The sequence below is a fragment of the Mytilus trossulus genome, chromosome 14 (assembly GCF_036588685.1).
Source record: "Mytilus trossulus isolate FHL-02 chromosome 14, PNRI_Mtr1.1.1.hap1, whole genome shotgun sequence".
Taxonomy (NCBI): domain Eukaryota; kingdom Metazoa; phylum Mollusca; class Bivalvia; order Mytilida; family Mytilidae; genus Mytilus; species Mytilus trossulus.
Window position 1 is genome coordinate 19,025,220 of NC_086386.1, and position 21,926 is coordinate 19,047,145.

The 21,926-nt window shown below is 31.2% G+C and overlaps 3 protein-coding genes across 5 annotated transcripts in view; 1 reads left to right on the top strand and 2 right to left on the bottom strand.

Annotated features, from left to right (window-relative positions):
- Positions 1-875: 875 nt before the first annotated feature.
- Positions 876-6,351, bottom strand: LOC134697545 (uncharacterized). The gene is made up of 6 exons (XM_063559826.1): positions 5,917-6,351; positions 3,708-3,752; positions 3,161-3,264; positions 2,216-2,341; positions 1,481-1,555; positions 876-1,032 (listed from the first exon to the last, which is right to left on the bottom strand). Exons 1-6 carry the CDS (start codon positions 6,049-6,051, stop codon positions 876-878), a joined length of 642 nt encoding a protein of 213 aa, XP_063415896.1. The 5' UTR covers positions 6,052-6,351.
- A 367-nt stretch (positions 6,352-6,718) lies between these two features.
- The window catches only part of LOC134696656 (probable N-acetyltransferase 16), a 31,920-nt gene continuing 16,712 nt past the window's right edge, over positions 6,719-21,926 (top strand). The window contains exon 1 of the mRNA XM_063558571.1: positions 6,719-6,765. The gene's annotated coding sequence lies outside the window, so the exon portion shown is untranslated. The remainder of the gene's footprint in view (positions 6,766-21,926) is intronic.
- On the bottom strand, positions 7,638-21,657 carry LOC134696655 (carotenoid isomerooxygenase-like). 3 transcript variants are annotated; one of them, XM_063558570.1, is made up of 12 exons: positions 21,571-21,657; positions 15,738-15,910; positions 15,096-15,243; positions 14,247-14,340; positions 13,218-13,528; positions 12,469-12,683; positions 11,823-11,965; positions 11,158-11,262; positions 10,358-10,552; positions 9,769-9,916; positions 8,649-8,736; positions 7,638-7,901 (listed from the first exon to the last, which is right to left on the bottom strand). In XM_063558570.1, exons 2-12 carry the CDS (start codon positions 15,904-15,906, stop codon positions 7,838-7,840), a joined length of 1,680 nt encoding a protein of 559 aa, XP_063414640.1. In that variant the 5' UTR covers positions 15,907-15,910; positions 21,571-21,657; the 3' UTR covers positions 7,638-7,837. The 3 variants fall into 3 exon arrangements, with proteins under 3 accessions (XP_063414640.1, XP_063414639.1, XP_063414638.1); XM_063558569.1 differs by having other exon boundaries at positions 21,487-21,601; XM_063558568.1 differs by lacking the exon at positions 21,571-21,657 and adding an exon at positions 21,082-21,248.

Sequence of the window (21,926 nt, forward strand, 5' to 3'; positions counted from 1 at the left end):
AGAATAATCAATTTCAGCAAGATATTGTCGCACGTATGTATATAATATTTGATAGGAAAATGATATAAATTATTAATATTTGTGTTGCTAATTTGGAACATGAAACTTATTATAGTGATTTAAAGAAGTCAAAAGTGTTAAATATTGATCTATAAGTTATATTATTTACCTACCATATCAATTTGCATACAGTTTGTCCTTTTTCTATCTATTCTCGAAACACATGTGTAGTCTAAATCAAACCAGAAAATTCGAAAACCATGGTCATAAAACCTTCTTAATGTACCCAGTATCGGCTTGTTATCAACTTTTATATTATCTTCATAGGTAAGGCGAACAGATATTTGTTGAATTTCACCTACGATGCGAGTCTCGAATATTTTGGTGATAACTAAGTCTGTGTAATGTCCGGCATCAATGATGATAATATGTTGCTTCATCTTCAAAAAGATACAAATAGAAATATTTATATATATGACTATGTTGTCATGATATTGAGTTATATATTACATCAGAGTCATTATACACTTATCAATATAAACTATATAACTATTTCGATGCTGAACGACTATGTTGATCTAAATAGTCATTTAAGGTTTTTTTACTTAGTTACTGGTCAGTATACAGATATTCCGCATTATTCTTTATATACATTCGCTTGTATTTTATGATTTTTCAATTATTTGATAGCTATTTTACTCTTTTTCAAGAAACTAATTTATTGCAAATATGTTGCTTGGGGAAAAACGATACACATATATTGCAGTGCTAGCTACCGAATGACATTTGTGAAGTTCTTCCTCGTATTAAGCACCAAAGAAGTTGCATGAATATTCAAGTAATACGAAATAAAAAGAAATCAAATCGTGTCTACATCATTGATATTTTAAGTTACTAGAAGTTAAACTACCAACATTTGTACTCTTTAAAAAGTCTTTGATACCATCCATTGTCCAAAGTCGCCTTGTGTCAGCAAGTTTGTTCCGTGACTTCAATTTAAACATAACGTCGTTTTTCGACTTCATAGAATCTCTAAAAAAGAGTAAATAAAAGACAAATACGAATGTTGTTTTACAATGTCACTATTGGACAATAAATGTCGATAATGAAGATACGAAGTCTGCATGAACACTAATGCTCAATAATTTATTTTGTCAATTACCGAGTTCAGTTTTTATTGCTTGTTCTGATAATTGTTCATATTAACGTATGTATATTCAACAGAACAAATTGGAATTCAGAAGGATTCAGGATATTTCTAAAGACCACAGTAAGTATACTTCCATACTATTTCAATTTAGTTTTATGTTTTACTGATCGCATACATGTAAGTCATAATCCAAATTCACATTTTAAACCATGTGGATTTCTACAAAATATAAATGCAATTTTTTTTTATATCAGATTTTTTATTTTTACTCTCTTTGGTACAGGACCAAAATCGAGGCTCATATATTTTATATTTATTTACAAAACTTACCTAGGACTAAATCGATATGCAGTACTATTAAAGAAAGCCGATAGACCATAAGCATTATGATAGTCGTCACGAATGCTGAAATAGAATTTATTTCCATACAACCATACATTATAAAGATGAGTAGTGTGTTCAGTTTTGAACTTCAATCTGTAAGGCACATTTTCACATTAACATACAGAAGTACTGAAATCCTTTAATGAGATATATATAAGTAAAAAAACTATGTATTTTTTAGATTTCTAATTTTTTTTTCTCTTAAAACAGACAGTCTAGAATTAGGGTAGGAAAAAGAATGACATATGACCAATTGCCACTTTTCTCATTTTGTATAAAATCTTTTACTGGGTCTAAACCGCATAGTAAGCCATAAAAGGTCCCGAAATAACTAATATAATACAATTCAAATGAAAATTTATTTTGATGAGATTCCAAATGAAAACTACAATGTAATAATAGTACTATTTTCCTCGATTTTACTTAATTGAAGAAACAAATCACCAGGCTTTTCAACAAAAAAAATTCAGCAGCGAACTAAATCTTATATTACTAATATTTGTGAAAACCTACAGATTGTTTCTAGAGTTCGATGAAAGTAAGACAATCTTTCAGTTGTTTCTCGCCGGTTGTCTCGTTGAAATGCAAGATGAGATTTAAAAAGTCCGACACTTTGAAGAGGATCTATTTTGATTGATATTTTATCATTTATAAGAAACTTAGCCTTGATTGTCTTATTACCTGAATGCAATAACTTTTGTATTACTGTTTGGTTTATAGCAGCCATCGATACAAAAGTTCCAACTATGTTCCAATTGACCATGATGGCTACGTTTTGCACAGTAAGTCTGTAGAGTTGAAGTATATCTATAAATATTTAATAAAAAATCGAATTTACTAAAATCGAAATAATAACTAAACAAAAAGAATACATTTTTTTTACAAAATCAAATACAAATAAGCTTATGACTAAAACCAGCATTTGAGCATCAACTTCAACCATTCTAAAACAGCAGAAGCAAACCGACTTCGGTAAAAACAGCCTGAATATATTGTAAACATAGTTTTGGTACATAATTAGAATTGTATGTGTTTATGAAATTTTGCAGTATTATCAGTAAGATATATATTATTACAATCAATATGTTAAATAAAGGGCTGATTTCCAATTGTTAACGATGAATCTGAATTTGCAAATTGAGGTAAGATACTGTTGATTGTTAATCACTATAAAACCTGGTGTGTTTATATAGCAAATTTACTAAACAGTGTAGAAAAAAACTCCTGTGTTGGGTGCACCACTTGATTCTGACACATGTTAGATCATGTGTGTAGTATGGCCACCCTAATATTGTAGATGTAACCTACTTTGACTATTTTGGATTCTCAAATGAATGTAAGCTTCCTCAAAACTTACTTAAAAGTAATTTTATTTTTTAACGTTCTTGAAGATGAAAAGCATATACTTTCGTTATACTTTCTTATAATTGTTATTTGATGAACTATGGTGAAACATTTCTAAATTGTGTAGGGTCCAGATAAGTATGTTTTAAAAATATCGTGTGTCATCAAGCGTAACAACAGTTTAGATCTAACTTTAAACGGTCTTTTGCTAAATACTACTGGGGATAACATAAGGAAAGTAATCAGTTCAGAAAAACTTTTTTCCTGTGTTACAATGTATACCTTCTTAATAAGCATTCGGCTATATGATGAGGTAATAGCTTCACAACATCCTCTGCGGGTATTACGAAATTCCCTTCAAGATCACGATCTATCCGTCCATCTAACTGCAACAAAAATAGAATCTAAATTTAAGTTTGACCTGTTTGCTTCAGAGAAACAACGGTTGTCATCAAGAAAGTTATACGAAATTGGTTTTGGATTAATAAACTATGAAATCATCTGCAAAATACAAATCTTACCGATAATGTGTCCATGAAAATTGTGTATGACCGTGTTTGCTTAAGAGATGAACACAGGTGTACCAAAATTGGGTTTGAATTTTCAAACTGTATACAATGTTATCGAAAACAATTCATTTAACGATCATGTGTCACTGAGAAATGTAATTCTAACAACTTTTGAGCAGTATGTTCTTTCCAACAGTCGTTTTTGACTTTCATGTTCCAAACAAAAATAAACAATCGTACAATTGGTGACTTTTAAAGTATGTGAACACGGGTAGTGCACTCCTTCTTCAAATTTTATGTACTAACATTTTGGTACTTACCGTGTATAAGCAGTTTGTGTCATTGACTGGTTTAAACAATATTTCCTGTAAATAAACAAGATGTTGACTGCGTTTAGTGCTAATTATCCACACCCAAATACATTTGTAGTTATTCAAAGTCTCGGAACACAAAAATCACGTGTCTGACAGATCCAAAACAACTAACATGTTACAAGACGTCACTATAAAATGTTCACCTAAAATGAAGTTTTAGTTTTGTTGTTCTGAAGAATCACAAAATTTATAGTTCGTTCAAAGTTCCGGCAAAGAAGAATAAATGTCTGATAATAGTTAAATTGAAAATGTTGCCATTAAATTTATGTGTAGTTGATTGTCAGTTCACATTTATTTATTATTAATTTTAGTATTTTTAATTTCATTTTTTTTTTTTTTCATTTTTTCATTTTGGAATTTGGGGTTCCAAATGCTCTTCAACTTTTGTATTTGTTTTGACTTTCTAATTATTTTGGTCTAAGCGTCACTGATGAGTCTTATTTAAATGAAACAGTCATCTTTCATATCTAATTATAAGCCTGGTTCCTTTGATAACTATACATATTTTATGTTGGTTTTTTTTTTCCTTGATTTGTTTAATTTACCCTGCTGCATGATGACAAATCACAATAACACTGTAAAGTAAATGAAAAGCATACATACATACATTTTCGGTACTTAAAATCAATATAAACTGAAGACCATCTTGTTTTATTTGTGAAATATCCCTTAATATTTATCTATTAGGTCTTCGTAACTTTTGAAGAACTTTTTTTAGAAAAAGGACGAGATATTCTTTGACAGAAACCTGACTCATTATTGTTTTGCTAAGTCACCTAAAATGACTATTAACAAATTCTTTAGGATCTTGAATATCGTATGATTTGCGAAAATTATTACTCCATACGCGACTGAAGTTTGTTTACCGGTATTTGCTGTAAAGGTGAGAAACATTTATAATCAAAAAGTGAAACCGTCTCGTTTGTCATAGATTTTATTACTGTTCAGACCGCTGGTCTGACATTTGAAGTAACTGTCTAGCAATGAGGGCGAGGCAAACTCAATCTGTGGTTTCTTTAAGCTCCAGATTAGATTGAAACTAATCCAAATTTTTGAAACAACTTATTCCAGAGAATGGCCGAGATTTTAAATTTTCCAGACGTTTTTTTAAGGTCTATAAAATTTAAACACCGTTAATACCACTGCGCGATTAAACCGAATTTTGATAAACTCCTTGTCACTAAGGTCAATTTCTTTGTTAATATAAATAAGTAAACGCACCAGAAATGTACTGCTTTGTAAAGTTAATGTATCCAATACAAACAAAGTACGTCCTAATATTTGAACTATTCATTGAGACCATGCAGGTCGTGTGGTATGCCCAGATATCATTTAATTTTGATGCCGACATGAATATCTGAAGGTTTATCCATTTGTCAATTTTTAAATTACATCATTTTATCGCAATTGTTGATTTAAGGGCATACGATACAGTTTTGATCCTGTATTTACAAGTTCATAAAAATTTGCTTATAGGCTATTTTTTACCTGATTAAATCAAATATGTAATAAAAATTATACCTTCATGTGCTACTTTTTGCGTAAAATGAGGTCGAAATTTTGTATATATGCTCGAAATTCAGATTTGTGGCCGTCATTTCTTTTTCGAAAGAAAGACATAACTTTTTTGTTATAAAAGATAAAAACAAATTGTTTTTTGTTAAATAATCGGGAATTTCTGTATTTAATAAATATCTTAAAACATGTGCATTTTTTTATTCAGAAATGACTCATATTTATCAAATGTTCATGAATTGAGGAAAAAACGTAATCTTTTACTGCATGTTTATCACAATTTAAAAAAATCCTCTATTTACAGTTTTATAAAATTTGGGTCACATAATCTCCCTGCAAAATGAAACCAAATGCCGTTTTGAAAAATAGGGGTCCATGAACTCGTTTTCAAATAAAATCAGTTTGAATGATAAAAATCAGTCGAAAAATGCATCGTTTCCCGATATGTCACAGTTTGACGTCGCAAAAATAACAAATTACGTTAGCAACGTCATTACCTTCCCTGTAACTGTATCGTATGCCCTTAAAATGAACATATCCTATTTTTCCACAATTTCTAAACTCATTTTTGATGGCGGATTGAGCCGTTATAACCGGTTCACAAACACTGAAGTAAAATTATCAAAAACATACAACTCACGTCTTTAAAATTATCTTGGTACTTTCTATACTGTAAATTTATGAATGATGGATGGAAACTTTCCAGAATTATCATTAAACAAACCACTGCAACTCCAAAACCGAACAGGACAGGTTTTCTCCATTTATGTTGCATTCTTTCTGATGCTGCATGATAACAAAATTATTATTTTCATCGTTGATACATTGCAAAACTTGTTTTAAATATTGCAAGATATTGAGTTTGCGCTATGTTGTTCCAATTTCATATTAGTTTCAAGCTTTTGTGAGCATTAATTCGATACTGTACGTATACTCACAGTGACAATATATAGAACATTGTACAAGCTTTTGCATGGGAGAATGCCACTGATATCTTATGTTGATATAGGTACCCTTTATTAGATATTCCGTATTCGGACTTCTTCCTATGTCTATGGCTGTTCAATGAAGGCGATATCATATTTTATATGTATATTATTAGCATTTACAATTGAAAGTTAATATGTATGCAAGAAATGATAAGTAGAATGCAACATTAAATTGAAATGCCTTTTTTTACTAATTGTTTCGTCCATTCATTTAATATGATATCAATTTATCATTCTATTTTGTATAGCAAAAAAAATAAAATGTAATGGTATGGTAAATATTTCTAATATAAATAAACACAACATGACTTACTTATTTGATAATTGATCTATTGTCCATGTTCAGTTTTTAAAATTAGTAAAATAAAGACTCTCAAACAATAGTGCTCAGTAGTGCATTTTCTATTAAGTGACGCATACCCTGATAACAGAAAATGAAACATACACCTAACTTTAGAATTAGACATAAAATATGGACATGTTGTACTCATGTTTTAATTGTAAGTTCGTTATGGTAAGATGGGGACATTTTTGTGAAAATGATTACAACTTTTTTATTTCTAAACACATTTTAAATGAAAACCAATCGTTTTAAAAAAGAAATATATATTTTGTTTGGTTTTTTTTTTTTTGGTTTTTTTGTTGTTTCGGGGGCAGATAAATTGTGAAAATCGTATTACGCGATTGTATTTAATTCTTTGTCTTTAATTTAGCCTGACTTTCTTTGTTTCATCTCGCGTAAGCTTTGTCTTTTGTCATCCTAGTTCTAAGTTACTTATCATTCAAATTGTTTGGTTATTTCTAACTGAGTATGTTTTGACCAAAATAAATCAGTAAATTGGCTACAGCCAATGAAATGAATATATTATTGATTTCGGAATAAAAAGAATTGGTAATCCTGATTGGTCAATTGTGTAATGGACGTTGTTTTTACTCAAAACCTCGCGAACCCCTCCATATATCATCAAAGGCTAAGTAATGTATGTTATATTGCCGTAAGTAAGGTTTGAAGAAGAGTTTGGGTCCAGCAAACATGTTTAATCCCGCAACATAATTGTGTATGAGCCTGTCCCAAGAGAGAGACCGGAAATTTAATCGTTGTCGTCTATTGGTGTCTATCATATTTGTTTGTAATGAAATCAGACCGTTAGTTTTCTCATTTAATTGTTAAAATTTGTAATAAAGGGGCATTATATGCCTTGCTATTCGACGAACTTTTTTGCTCATTGTTGAATGTCTTACAGTTACTTATAGTTGGGAACTTCTTCGTCATTAAATTGTGTTTATTTCTATCAATGATTGATTTCGTTCAAAAAATAACTCATTCTGTATCTTGAGAAATGCTACTATTGTCACTTATGGAAAAATACAGTTGAATTTTACACACTTTAATCATAATTTTAAAATTAACATATGACAAATATCGAAAATGATTATGAAATACATAATTTTATTTAAAGCTGTGTATATATAATTAAAATGAACACTGTATGGTAGTTCTTGTGCACAGATCTCAGCTATTATGTAGTGTTGTAGGTTTGAAAATGGTATATCTGTTATAAACTCTTCTTGTTATCTTTTTCCAATTATTTCCACTGAACCAACATTTGCCGTTCCAACCTCGAGACCAAAGAATCTATAAAAAAAAATATTAAGAGGTTAGCTACTCAGGTTCTAAATAACAAGGATTCTAAATGACTGTTATAAATTATGTAGAGTCTAAATAGAGAAACTAGAACAGCTAAAAAATATGGGTCAGTGTGCTTGTTTTTAGTTAGATAAAGGCCATTGAAAATTAAGCGGGAAACAATTTTCTCTAGACTTTTCATTTATTTAACATTGACCGCTATCTGTTTTAAAAAAACAATACAAGATTATTGAAAATCTGACAAAAAGTCAAAAACCTGATTACAAACCTCCTTAAGTGTAATAAGCATGATAAAGGTAAGTATATTTTTTTTCACTCCTTAATAGTATATTCGTTTGAAAAAAGGTAAGGTGATTAAAATACCTAAACGGATACTGGTATCGATGCTTTGCTGTTGCGTCAACAACACCCATGCAAAATAAAGATCGATAAACGTTATAAAAAACTATATTGAATAAGGAAAGATTGATTTATTGATTGTTATTTATCTAATGTCTAGTGACAAATATTACATGCATGTTCATGAAGATGTAGGAAAGAAACGTATTTCAACATTTTAGATATTTCAATGTTTTATTAAAATTTTGAGACTAGACGAGGAATCGATAGAAGTATATATAAGGCTAGAAAAAAGTAGATTTAATCATTTTCACTCCCAGATTGATGACAAACAATGAAGGGAACGACTAAGTAATTTGAAATGGATTGAAGCTAATACTGTTTATTATTTTTTACCTATTATGTAGTCCCAACAAAGCTATGTCTGGTGCTGTCACGTGAGATATCAACTTCATTGTCTTAGCATCAATAACACAGAGAAATGCTGTAAAATATTCAAATGTCATTTTCAAATGATCATGTCTATGTTAACCCCGCCGCATTTTTGCACTTGTCCCAAGTCAGGAGCCTCTGGTCTTTGATTTGTATGATTTTTAATTTTAGTTTTTTGTGTATATTTCGGAATTTAACTATGACGTCCATTATAACTGAACTTGATACAATTTTTTGTTAAAGGGCCAGCTAAAGTACGACTCCGGTTGCTGGAGTTTTTCGCTGCATTGAAGACCCATTGGTAGCATTCGGCTGTTGTCTATTCTTTGATCGTGTTGTTGTCTTTTTGACACATTCCCAATTTCCATTCTCGATTTTATGATGTATCCATCCATAATATATCATGATGCCTTCATGCAAAGTAATAAACACACAAAAAGCAAAGGAACATCGTTTTAATTGATTGTCTTCGTCTCAAAGTAAGGCCTTCAACACGGAGCAAATAAAAATCTATTACCTCACGGCTAGTTTAAGAAAGTTGTTAACAAATGTATAATCATCTAATTGAAGAGGATTAAGCTCATTGAAATAAAAGAATAAAAACAAAATACGAAAGAATGAGCTTGATGTTGATGTAAATACCACTAAACAATCCAAGCATATTTTAAAAGAAGAAATAACTTATCAGGTCTAAAGTATTTTACCATTGACTCATATATTTTGCCTGTACAATTGTTTAGTTGACAAAACATGTCTTTGAATGAAATTTGTTTTATTAACCTTACTCTGTATTGTAGAGGACAAAATTACGTTTGTTACAAACAAATTTAAAATAGAAGTAAAAAGCCTTGAAATATAAAAACTATTTATTAAAGATTTTTAAACTTTTCACCCTGTTCTAAAAAAAGTTGGAGCTTGAGGAATCAGGAGTATCAAACACAGTCTTCGAATTTTAAGAAAAAAATTGGATGACAACTGAAATAAAGACGCTTTCTCGTATGCACAAAGGGTTATTCATTTAAACATAAGTAAAAACAATGTATTATCAAGTCCCACTTTGACTTAGCATTTGATTGCATATTACCTTTATTTTTTGTTCCATCGACCCCTTGTGCTAGTATAACGCCATCATCTTCTGCTGTTGAGTTAGGTCGTGACACAAATTGAGGCTCTTGAACAAACATTCCCTCCGGGAAAAGATATTCCGTTTCAACACCAGTATCCACATTTAACTGAGTAAGGTTAAAATGTATGTTGTTTTATTTACATTATAAAACTCATCATTGATTCAAAATATGTTCAATATGTTTTGAACTAAAATTGAAATTGTAGAAGAACGTGTGTGGGGACACGAATGCCCACGCTGAAGCGTTGTAACTTTAGAAGTTAAAAAAGTGCACCATTTTAGGTCGGTAAAAGATTCACTGTTGACATTTGAACTCTGTATGTGTACTGTTGTTATTAGAGGCAGACATCATATTCTTAAATTGACTTTCAAGAGAAACATATTATTTGTAGATTTATAACATTTACAAATTAAAAATCTGTGTTGTCCGTCAACAGAAACACCACAACAAAGTAAACAAAGTAAGAAGATAATTACTTTAGTAATAAGGCAAATGCATAGAGTAATATAGCGTTGCAGAAAGAATTCTGATTCAAGTAAAAATTACCTTTGTTACTGCATTTTGGTCGGCTCTGTCGAAATTCCTACTCATATAAGCATACGTATATTTCCTACCATTGTATGCATAGTTGATATTTGCCATTTCAAAAGCAGCAGGAGGACCAGTACGGAGATTCTTAAACATTGCTGTCCAGTCAGTGGTGTTTATAGTTATTCTGGTTACATTAGTAGTGTACGGATTCTACAATAGAATATATTGTGGTAAAGGGGGTATCAAACACTTTGATTAAAATAGATTAGGCTAGCCCCGCGGCTAGTGCATGACCTGTGGACAAAAATGTAAACATTTAAGGACAAAGAGTTGACGCCATTATGTGTTCTATATCCCCTTAGATTTAGAAGGTTTCTCGTTACATATCTATCATAGTATTTTAATATTTTATTTTTAAAATGAATGTAAAATTCTTAAAAGATAACCTGATAACCCCGAACAAATGTCTGTGATGCCATACTTAAACATAAAACATGACATTTCAGTTTACAAATTAAAAAAAAAAAAAGAATTTTTAGTATCGTTATTCTTATATTATTGTTTTATAATTTGTGTCAAGATAATTTCCTGGAGAATTTTCAATTTTTTTTTCACTTTGCAGAAAACCGACGGAAAACAAATAAAAGATAAATTAAATTTCATTAATTGATAATAAAAAAAAATAGTAACTGCTCGTGTAATGATAACTGATTTCAGAGAAACACTTGTCTATTTCTGACTTTCTAGAAATTAAACAATTTTCATCTGTAATCTGCCATTTAGTTATGATTACAGTTTTGATGCGTAAAACTTACATTAGCCATAAGACTGGTAATGTATGTCGTCCTGTCATATATAGATGCATCGTCATACATTAACATATCCATATGTATCAATTCTCCATCTTCATACGATCCTAGCTAAAATCAAAATGTACACAAATTACAATAAAAAATATCTGTAACCTATCACGACGGGTTTGTCCTGCATTAAATATGTTTTTTTTTATTATACTGAAAACCTAAATAAAATGTTAGAACTGTTCCCATGAAATATCCCCTCATATCTTTCTGTTCGATTGAAATTTGCCATGCAGGCTTTTTTACCACTTAAAACAAATTATGCAAGCCATGTAAATTCTAAGAAAGAATTTTAAAATTCCTATTATATTTTGAAGTTCTTAATCGATATTAAATGACAATATCAACAAAACATTGACTATACAATTCAAAACCTCGAGTTCTGGCCTGTGTTAGTCTTGGATGTCGGCCAGCTTGAATGTTTCGGTTTAGGGTTCTTTTTCGCTGTATTTAAATCCCTTAGTGCATGGTCTTAGAATGTTTTCTGTTATTTGGTTGGGTTATTGTCTCTTTCCCCGTTTTCCATTCCCAATTTTATCACCGGTGATTTTATTGTATAATAAATCAGGTTTTATATTCTAACAATTACATCCTAACATTGTAGGAATACAAAATCTCACCTGATGAGTAACGAAGAAAGGTTTGGCTTTGATGGTGGCGACTATTACACCGTCTGACTTCCTCATCACTACTAACCGTGACATACCTTTATGTTCGAACTTGAACCCCTGGGGAAAGAATGGTTCCCCATTCTGATAATGAGCTGTGAACAAAATAATGATCGATATTACTGTATGTGATAACATTGTAAATAAAAACTGAATTTTAAGGCAAAAATTCAAAAATGCTGTCATGTGTACGTAACAATGTTGAGTGTCATACAAGTCAGACGTTTAGATGGATATATTTGTTGATTTGTTGTGTATAAGAAAACAGAAATTTTATAGCACATACATCCTGGACACAAAGTCAGTACATACGCATCAAAAGGACGGCACTTTTATTGCTGTTCTTCATCTTAAAATGTAATTATATTATGGTTTATATAATTTTTTTTGCAATCAGTTTTTTCAAATACGGGACTCATGTAGCTGCTGATAACTTCAAATTGAATTCAAGATGTATATTTTGATGTGTCAAACAGGTGTCCCAAAAGCAATGTAAGCATCGTTAATCTTCGGATTATTTTGATTCGAGCCAGACATTAGAAATCAATCCTTTATATACATGTACCTATCTGTCTCAAAATTAATGTTACTTAATTACCGTAAAAACAAGGATCATGCATGTAGGCCGTCTCAGGCAGAATTATATAATGTTCTGTCATGCTGAATGAGTGTAAATAACCAAATCTTGAACTTAAATCAGGGTAAGTGTTGAATGGCTTTGTTCTAGAACACTTTGTTAAATCTGCATCGTTATAATGGTGTTCTCCAACTTTGTGTCTGATCCTGTCAGCACCAACCTTGTAAGTAATTCGCCTATAATAAAAAAAAATGCAATTGTGCAATATTTGTCTCCTCAAATATTATGAATTAAACTTTATCTTCGGAAACTGATTTTTCAAGGAATTGAATCAAGAAATTTCATCAATAATTCAACTTACAGGACACCTAACATCAACTTGCCGCTATATAGGCACGTACGTTTTAATATTATAATTGCATTTTAATTCAAATTGTTTCATAGATCAAACTGATTCGTTCAGTCTATGTTTATAGAAATAAGAAGATGTGGTATGAGTGACAATGAGACACCTATCCGTCCAAGTCACAATTTGTAAAAAGTAAACCAAACTGTGACTTGGACGGATAGGTATCTCATTGTCACTCATAATGGCATTATAGGTCATCCCGATCAGTAAGTTATAAAGGGCCCCCAAAAATTACTAGTGTAAAACCATTCAAGCAGGAAAAACAACTATATCTGTATTATTTAACAATCTTTTAGTTGCACGGGGACCCAGTTATAACCTCATCTACTGCATGTCTCTAGTAAGTATACACGATACTTACCAAATATTCATGTGCGTCTGTGATGTAAATCTGACAGCTGTGACTGTGCTCCACAATGTACCGTCCGCTTCAGTGTGCTCATGCGCTGGGTTATCAGTTAACTGGACACTTTTACCATAGCCAAAGTTATTGTCTTTGTAACTTATATATCCATTATGTTCCACCTTTACTGGGTTAATCACTACACCTACTGGCATTTCTGTCATAGCAACGGCTTGGTTACCAATCTGCCACCAACTGACATGCGGTACTTCAACAATCTTGTTTGACTGCTTTCCAAATTCATCAAATTTCTGTACTTGTGACATGTTCTATTAAAATATAACATAAATAAGTGGTAGTTCAAGTGTTTTTTCATATTGTAAATGTACTAGTGACAGAAATATACTATTGGCTTGTGGTATTAGGGGAGGGTTGAAATCTCTTAAACATTTTCACGCCTGTCTCAAGTCAGGAGCCTCTGGACTTTGTCTTGTATTATTTTTAAGATGATTTGACCTTCTGTTGTTATTTGTTCTATGGTCGTGTTGTTGTCTTTTTGACACATTCCCCATTTTCAATCTCAATTTTATTTTAAGATTGATTGGGCAATACATTCAGATTGCATACTTAATATCAATGTTTTTTTCTAGGTTTTAAGACATATAATCTGGTTCATATGTTTTCGGTCGTTAAACTATTTATTTCATATTTGTTTTGACCAACTATCAACAAAAGAGAATCGGTAAGGTTTGTTGATGAATTAGAGATTATGGCCAAAATATTGTATTTTTCCAATATTTGTCACGCCTCGCTTTCCGATTGGTCAATGTAGTTTAAATACCGTGATCACTAGCCTGTCAACACTAAGGCTTTCATTGCAGGTGTGTTCGATCTTAATTGAGAATCATATAATTGCTAGTTATACAGCTGAAGTCCGTTGATTTTCTGATGGCACTGAAATACTGAAAGTAGGTGACACCCATATGAATACTCCTTCATAGTGTATGCGAAGACTGATCTTCCGAGCCTTAAACTTAATATACTTACTGCCTTGCTGTACGTTCCCGCCATAAAAACACTAGACTTGTTCATGTTCCTCCCATAACGATTGTAAAATTCGTTTGATTGAGTGTCATACCATCTGTATAAAAGTCAAGTTTTTAATTTTGGATCTAATAAATGCATAATTAAAAAAGCCTTCAATTTTTCTGTAACTAACATTCTGTACATCCATGATTCTAGAGGAAGCGTAATTAGGAGTAAGACTTTTGTGATAAAACTTCATTTAAACTGTTTCGAATGTGAATTATTCTTACTAATTCTTACACTAAAAAATCAATCGAATCTTTTAAAAGCCTATCACAAGTGATAGTAGTCGCTTATATTCACTTTGATGATTCAACATTTAACTTACGACGCACTTGCGTTCATCCGATGTTTGGTTTGGGTTCGTCTTGATCAATGACATTTAATTTTTGTGTTTTGTGTTTTGTAAACTATTGTTAGATTTTTGTCCTATTTTGTTTTTCTGCCATTGGATTGTTAGTTTGCCTTTAACTCATAAACGTGTATATCCATTTGTTATCTTCTGCTTTTCTCGGACTGAATTAAACAAGGAATTAAATGAGGTTTCTGTTACTCAAACTGAATTAACCAAGGAATTAAACAAGGTTTCTGTTACTCAAACTGAATTAACCAAGGAATTACACGAGGTTTCTGTTACTCAAACTGAATAAACCAAGGAATTAAACGAGGTTTCTCTTACTCAAACTTTGTCCGTTGTCGTCTTGACTTATCATATTGTGAGTGTTTTATATTGTGTGTTCAATAAAGAAATACTTAGTAGACAAGTAGAGGTTAAGTTTTGTTTACCTGCTAATTGACCATGGTACCTACCTGTTTGTAAAAGTCACATGTCCGTTTTCTAATTTGAACTTCGAACCAATTTCAAGACAATCGAAAAGATGGCTGATATAGTTTGGTTCGTTGCTATCCAAGTGATCTGTTTCACCAAAAACTCCACAGGAATGTCGCATAAAGTTACCTTTGGGAGATTAATTAAACATTAGTAAGATAAACACCATTCAATGATATTTGCTCTGTAAAAAAAATAGAAATAAAAGCTTGAGTGCATATTAGTTCAATACTATGGGGTTTTATTCATTGGGTGTAGGGTCTGAATAAAAACAGTGGACGTTTTAATTTCATTTACATTGCATTGACATAGCTCCGTCCAACTCTAGCTGTGTTTAGCTATGTTTAGTGTAGGTCACTCTATTTCTCTCCGAAAAAAAAGACGAAAAGTCTGATATGGTACGATTTATTTGTAAATCGGCATTGAAGTGTTATTTTGTAAGAGGACACTAAAAATAAATCTTTTTTGTTTACATTCCAAAGAATTCGTATAAGTTAGTATATAATCTATATAGGGTGGCTTCATGCTTTATATCAATGTGATATGTGAGTTTCATGAAAGTGGTTTACATGTTTGTTTGTTTTTTTCTTTATTAATAATAGTGTGTACATGATTTTGTTTACCATTTAGCCATGTCGGTATGGTTCCACTCTCAACTGTTACTGGTCCATCAATTGTTTCCCGTTGAATATCAGACAGTCCCGCCATTAAAAACTGCTTCCGTTCATTTTCTGTGTACCCAATAATGCAATTAACACCAAACACAAGTGTTAGTAAGACTTTTATCACCATGATTCTACAATTATATAAAAAAAAATTACTTATAATAAGATCTAGAGTAACTCCTGCACCGAAATAATGCTAATTAGCTATTAGATACATGTAGAACATACAAACTTTGAATTCAAGTTAAAGGGTTTGAATTTATTATAAGTAAAACTTAAGATGATTATTGAATGTTAACCCCAATCTGAATGATTGATGGAGTTGAAATAAAAATACATGTACAGTTTGACTGAATTTCTATCGTCTAGCACGAATTCTCATGATGAGGAATGTCTATAAATATCCTGAGAGACTCAAATGAATACGCAAATACGTGCTTTTGAAATTTGGACATTATAGCTGGTACTTCCTTTAGGAAGGTCTTTATGGTTATTGAAAGTTTAGAGAACGTGGCCCAACCTCTATATGAACATTTTTGTCAGAGGCAGCGAATGTAAGATCCCCTTTTAAGAAGCTCTTTCAATGCTCTTATTCTGTAAGGTATGGCAAACATGACCCTATCCGAAATGATAAGGACATGCATGAATGGAAGATTCCTTCATTGTATTTGTATCTTTGTTCCGAAATATTTATGTTTTATTTAGATCATCAGGTGTCCTCAAGACCATTACAACTAAAAGAGTCTGAACAGATCTAGAGCAATGAAAATGTTTTAAGATCAGAGAGCTGCAACTCTAGTTTAGCAAAATTTCAGAATAAATGTAATAATGTGGTATGGGCTTTCTTCATTGTTGAAGGCCGTACGGTGACCTATAGTTGTTAATTGCTATGTCATTTTGGTCTCTTGTGGAGAGTTGTCTCATTGGCAATCATACCACATCTTCTTTTTTATATAGAAATGTCCAGTAAATTAAAAGCTGTATCGTTTGAATCATTATCTTACCGAACCCCTGGCTACTGGTCAATGCTATAACGTATGTAGTTCATATTAAATATCAACTCTCTCAACAACGTTATCAATGTAAGAAATTTAATGTTTTAATGTTCATTTGTTTTTAACTTGGTAATAAGTTACAGTTATGCCGATAAAGGTCAATGTACAGCAAATGGGCTATGTCATAAACTAGTATTTTTGTATAATTTTGCAAAGAGCTTCAGCTTATAGATATAGGAAGATGGCAAAACATAGAAAGAGAAAACAGAAAATGTGTATTATGTAATTCAGATGCCATTGGTGATGAATACCCTTACATTTTTAATTGTTCAGTTTTTGATACTGTAGAAAAAATGTTTTGCATTTTACTATAGAAATAGTCCAAACACATTGAAGTTTTATGACTTAATGAATTCAAAAAAATGCTCAGAACTGAAGGAACTATGTAAACTTATTAAGGAGATCAATAACAAATTGAACTTATCTGGGTGAACAATTGTGAATGCCTCTATCTACTTTCGTACATTATTTATTTAATAATATGTAATTTTGAAATATGTATAATTATTTCTATACCTTTGTAATTTGGTTTGTGGGAATAAAGATATATATATATATATGAGACAACTCTCTATCCAAATAACAATTTTAAAAAAGGTAAACCATTATAGGTCAATGTATGACCTTCATAATATCACTGAAAAAAACTAATATGTTTATTCCTTTTTTTTACTTAAATATACCAGAACTGTTTCTTTCAAATATTGAACATGTGTGTAGAAGAAACATAAAATCGGCGGAAAACAAAATTTTGTACTTCAATCAGCCGTGACCATTCTCCAATCACAAACATTCTGGATTTTGTTGAAAACTGATGTTGATACATAAATATCAGTGTTAGGTATGCAATATAATCATGCTTTAAAATCATGGAACTTTTTGGATTATCATGATTTTACAGGAGTTCTTGTGGTTGGTTTTTTTTTGTCGTAGCTTCAAAACCAAAACAGATCAAACGTAAAAGAGAATTTTGGCGAACCGGTTCACGTGATCCGATATTGTTTAGCGTCTTATTTCACAAAAATCCATATTTAAATCAATCACGAATATTTATTTTGACATACGAGCAACATTTATCGTGCCGATTTTTTACGCAAAAAACCGTCATGACTGTTTTTTCAACTTACGACGGGTAAAATATGTTCAATTTATTAATTATTTTTTAGTGCATATTTGTTAATCACATGGCCAAACACAAGCAAGTGTGATAAAAGAAAATTTTGATTTAAAAATTTCAGCATTGTATATAGAATCATATTCAAAACAGTGTGGTCCTGGCCATTGATTGGCGACCTAAATTATCCCATTGACTGGGACAGATTAGGCGAACGTTTGTCTGTAACGACCATTGCTCACTTCTTACTTATTATAGAATTTAAACTGTGGGGTCACCAAAGGTTCTTAACGCCTTTGATAATAAAATAATTCGAACAAGAGGCTGTCACAACGACAGCAAACCGGATTTATTAGCATTTATTTGTGTCCTGGCAATATCACAAGAACCATTACTGATGATTGGTGAAAGTGAAAATCGTCAATATCAAATTTGACCTCTATTTTGTCATCAGTATCAACATATTAAAATTTGAAAAGCTTAGATTGAATAGTTCGTGAGTAAATGCAACAAAAATTTGAAAAGCTTAGATTGAATGGTTCGTGAGTAAATGCAACAACGTGAATGGAAACACCATTTTACCATCTTTCAAGAACCATAACTCCTGAACAGTAAAAGTCAAAATCGTCATTATTGAACTTGACCTCTATTTTGTCATCAGTAATAACATATTAAAATTTAAAAAGCTTTGGTTGAATGGTTCATGAAAAAATGCACGGACATGACTGGAAACACCATTTTTCAATCTTTCAAGAACCATAACGCCTGAACGGTAAAAGTCAAAATTGTCATTATTGAACTTGACCTCCATTTAGTCATCAGTAACAACATATTAAAATTTGGGAAGCTTTGGTAGAACAGTTCATGTGTAAATGCACAGACACGACTGGAAACGCCATTTTACGATCTTTCAAGAACCATAACTACTGAACGGTAAAAGTCAAAATCATCATTATTGAACTTGACCTTCATTTAGTTGTCAGTATACGTAACAACATATTAAAATTTTAAAAGCTTTGATTAAACGGCTCATGAGTTAATGCACGGACAACATTTGATTGCCGCCCGACCGCCCGACCGACCGACCGCCCGCCCGTCCGCCCGCCGAGCATCCCCAAATCAATAACCGACATTTTTGTCACAAAAATCCGGTTAAAAATTATTCAGGAATAACCTTTATGTTTTGATTTATATTATTGATATAAATCAACACATCGTATTATTCCGGATTCGTTTTTCGAATTGCTTTATTTAGGTGTTGAGAACCTTTGGTGACCCCACAGATTTTGTGTCTTTAACAAGTACATAGTGAGCAGTGATTGTTACCGACAAACGTTCACATAATCTGTCCCAGTCAATGGGATAATTTAGGTCGTCAATCAATGGCCAGGACCAGACTGTTTTGAATATGATTCTATTTGTACGATATAACAGTGTATGTAAAGTGCGGATCCTAAAATATCATTTTTACTGTATATGCCATAAATGTCTAATGTAGAATAATAAATAAACAGACGAACTTTTTTTAATTTTTGAAGAAAATGAAGAAAATTAGTTAAAATGTATATGTTCAGAAATACATAATACTAATAAAACAAAGTAAGAGATACGAGCGGGGTATTATCGCGCCTAAGCCATCCAGCTGTGAAATACATACCAAAATAGGTGAATATTTAGGACATTTCACGAACAGATCGTGCAGGTGCTTTATAACTAATAGGTGAGATGTTGTTGCAGTAAAAAATATTCATTTTAATACAATTATTAAAGTTGTATAACGTAGAATATGTTTTGTCATTCAGTTTCTTCATATTTAACTAAATTCCACTATGATGATTTCGTAATACTAGTCATGTTTACTGTCGAATAATGATACTATTCTTTCATTTTTACTGTGGAGCAAATCATTAGTATTGTATATGCGGTGCATTTTCACTGTATAGTTTTGTTTTTTTTTATCTATTAAAGCTCATTTCTTTAAGCATGTAGAGCAAGACTTTAGTTGATTTGCTTGCTTTTTTATTGGATAATCATTATGATAACACCCAATTTAATTCAAATATTAAAAATACAGGTTAAACTATGCCTATTCATATTGTTTAAAAATGTCAATCTTATTTACCAAGTTTGTATAAACAATTATACAAACAAAGCAAGCAAGCCAACCAAAGTTTTGCTTTACATGCATTAGAAATTAGCTGTAAAGCCTTAATTTAGCCGACTTGCTTAAACAATAGATAAAGTAAGAGAAAGATTTGATAGAATTTAACTTACGGAGGAAAGTTTGGTTTTAAAACACTCTAATAAATTCAATAGAAATAACATTTATTTCAAATGCTTATAAAGCGTAAAGGGATCTTTATCCTTATTTTTTTTATCCATTTCCATGACACTTCACCACAAATTACGTACATCTTGATATAGATTGCACATTTGTTTTCCCGTTTAAAAGGTTTTACACTGGAGCCCTTTATAACTTGCTGTTCGGTGTGAGCCAATACTCCATGTTGAAGACCGTATTTTGACGTATAATGTCTCATTGTCACATACGACATCTATATATGGCTATAAAACGAAACGAGACGGGATAAAAAGGGATAAAAAAATCTACGCTACTTTTTCAATATATTTATAATGGGCTAAATATGAGTCAAAATTGAGTAAAATAGTGGGTCGCATTTGGGTATAAGCGTCACGCCGGATTGCCGATTTTTTGCAAGCTATATATTTGTTTAAGAATGAATGAGGAGTTTGTATTTCAATTTGAAAATACATGTATCATAAATCCTAAAGTCATCAACTAAGTTTTTTTTCATTTGTTGTAAGTGCATTTATCACATAATTCTACAATAAAAATTCCTCGCATCTTTGAAAATTCTACATTAATAATGACTGCACTGACAGTGATAATTCATCGCAACTATAGTTAAAATGGATCGCTTTCAATAATCGATATGCTATATTATGATGCTTTTATAACACTTATTTGAACTTTAATGCTATGTTTGTATATTATAAAGACATATCACAATGAAAATATGTTAAAACTTCACTTAAAATCTTTTAACTTGATATTTTCAAAACGTAAACAAATACAGTTTTCCCATGATCCTTTATTCTACAATAGACATACCCGCATATAACAGTAAAAATGAACTAGCTGGATTCGCACTTTATATACAGTGATATAAGTTGAAACATGCATATGTGATTTATCGAAGTTACGAGAGAATGGAACTGTTCCTGGAGTGGCAAGTCTGTTTGGACACTTGTCATAAAATAAAGGAATACCAAGGTTCAATCACTTCTGAGGTTATTCAACCCTTATACCCGCTTTAAAGTATTATAGTCAATACTACTTGTATATGGGCGATTTTCAACATGCTTCAGTAATTATATCAATATTTCGTTTTTGCTTTTCTATGGTACAAATTCCTATTTCAATGAAGTGGCAGTTTGTATAGCGCAGAGAAATGTTAAGGGTTATAATTTAGGACAAGTTTAAGATTAAATATATAGTTATGTATGGTAATCTTACCTGTTTAAATGTTAAAATAAAAAGTTTAAAATCTTCTGTGTATATATATAGATGTTCAGTGGAACCACATGATTGATATCTCACCTGTGACAAATTTGCGTATGAGAGAGATAAACATTTAAATTTCGAAATGAACGAATCTAGTTTTTGGATACTTTTATTTATATTGGGAGTGTATCCAAAATAAAGATTTCAAATCTCGGGAAAATATACGGCAACAGAACATGAAAATGGGAGTTTGATTAATGTTTAAAAGCCCCTATATAACGTAATACGTTTTCATCCTGACTATCAACGTAAAGTCTTGCCCTTTTTGTCCCCCCTTTTTTCCTAACCACACAAAGGCATGTGTCTTCATTGAAATTTTAATGTATAAAAAAAAACTAGCACGTGGAATAGAAGCATGTTTCCAAATATTTAATTATATACGCACTAATAAT

Bases quoted from the DNA above. Each gene is read 5' to 3' on its own strand.
- LOC134697545 (XM_063559826.1), bottom strand. From the start codon at position 6,051: ATGCAACATAAATGGAGAAAACCTGTCCTGTTCGGTTTTGGAGTTGCA. The intron at 2,342-3,160 runs GTATACATTGTA...AAATATTTATAG, and splicing joins GCCGAATGCTTATTAAGAAG to ATATACTTCAACTCTACAGA. The intron at 1,556-2,215 runs GTAATAAGACAA...ATTCTATTTCAG, and splicing joins ACAAAAGTTATTGCATTCAG to CATTCGTGACGACTATCATA.
- LOC134696655 (XM_063558570.1), bottom strand. From the start codon at position 15,906: ATGGTGATAAAAGTCTTACTAACACTTGTGTTTGGTGTTAATTGCATT. The intron at 14,341-15,095 runs GTAGGTACCATG...ACTTTTATACAG, and splicing joins CATGTGACTTTTACAAACAG to ATGGTATGACACTCAATCAA. The intron at 13,529-14,246 runs GTAAGTATATTA...ATATTTTAATAG, and splicing joins CGGGAACGTACAGCAAGGCA to AACATGTCACAAGTACAGAA.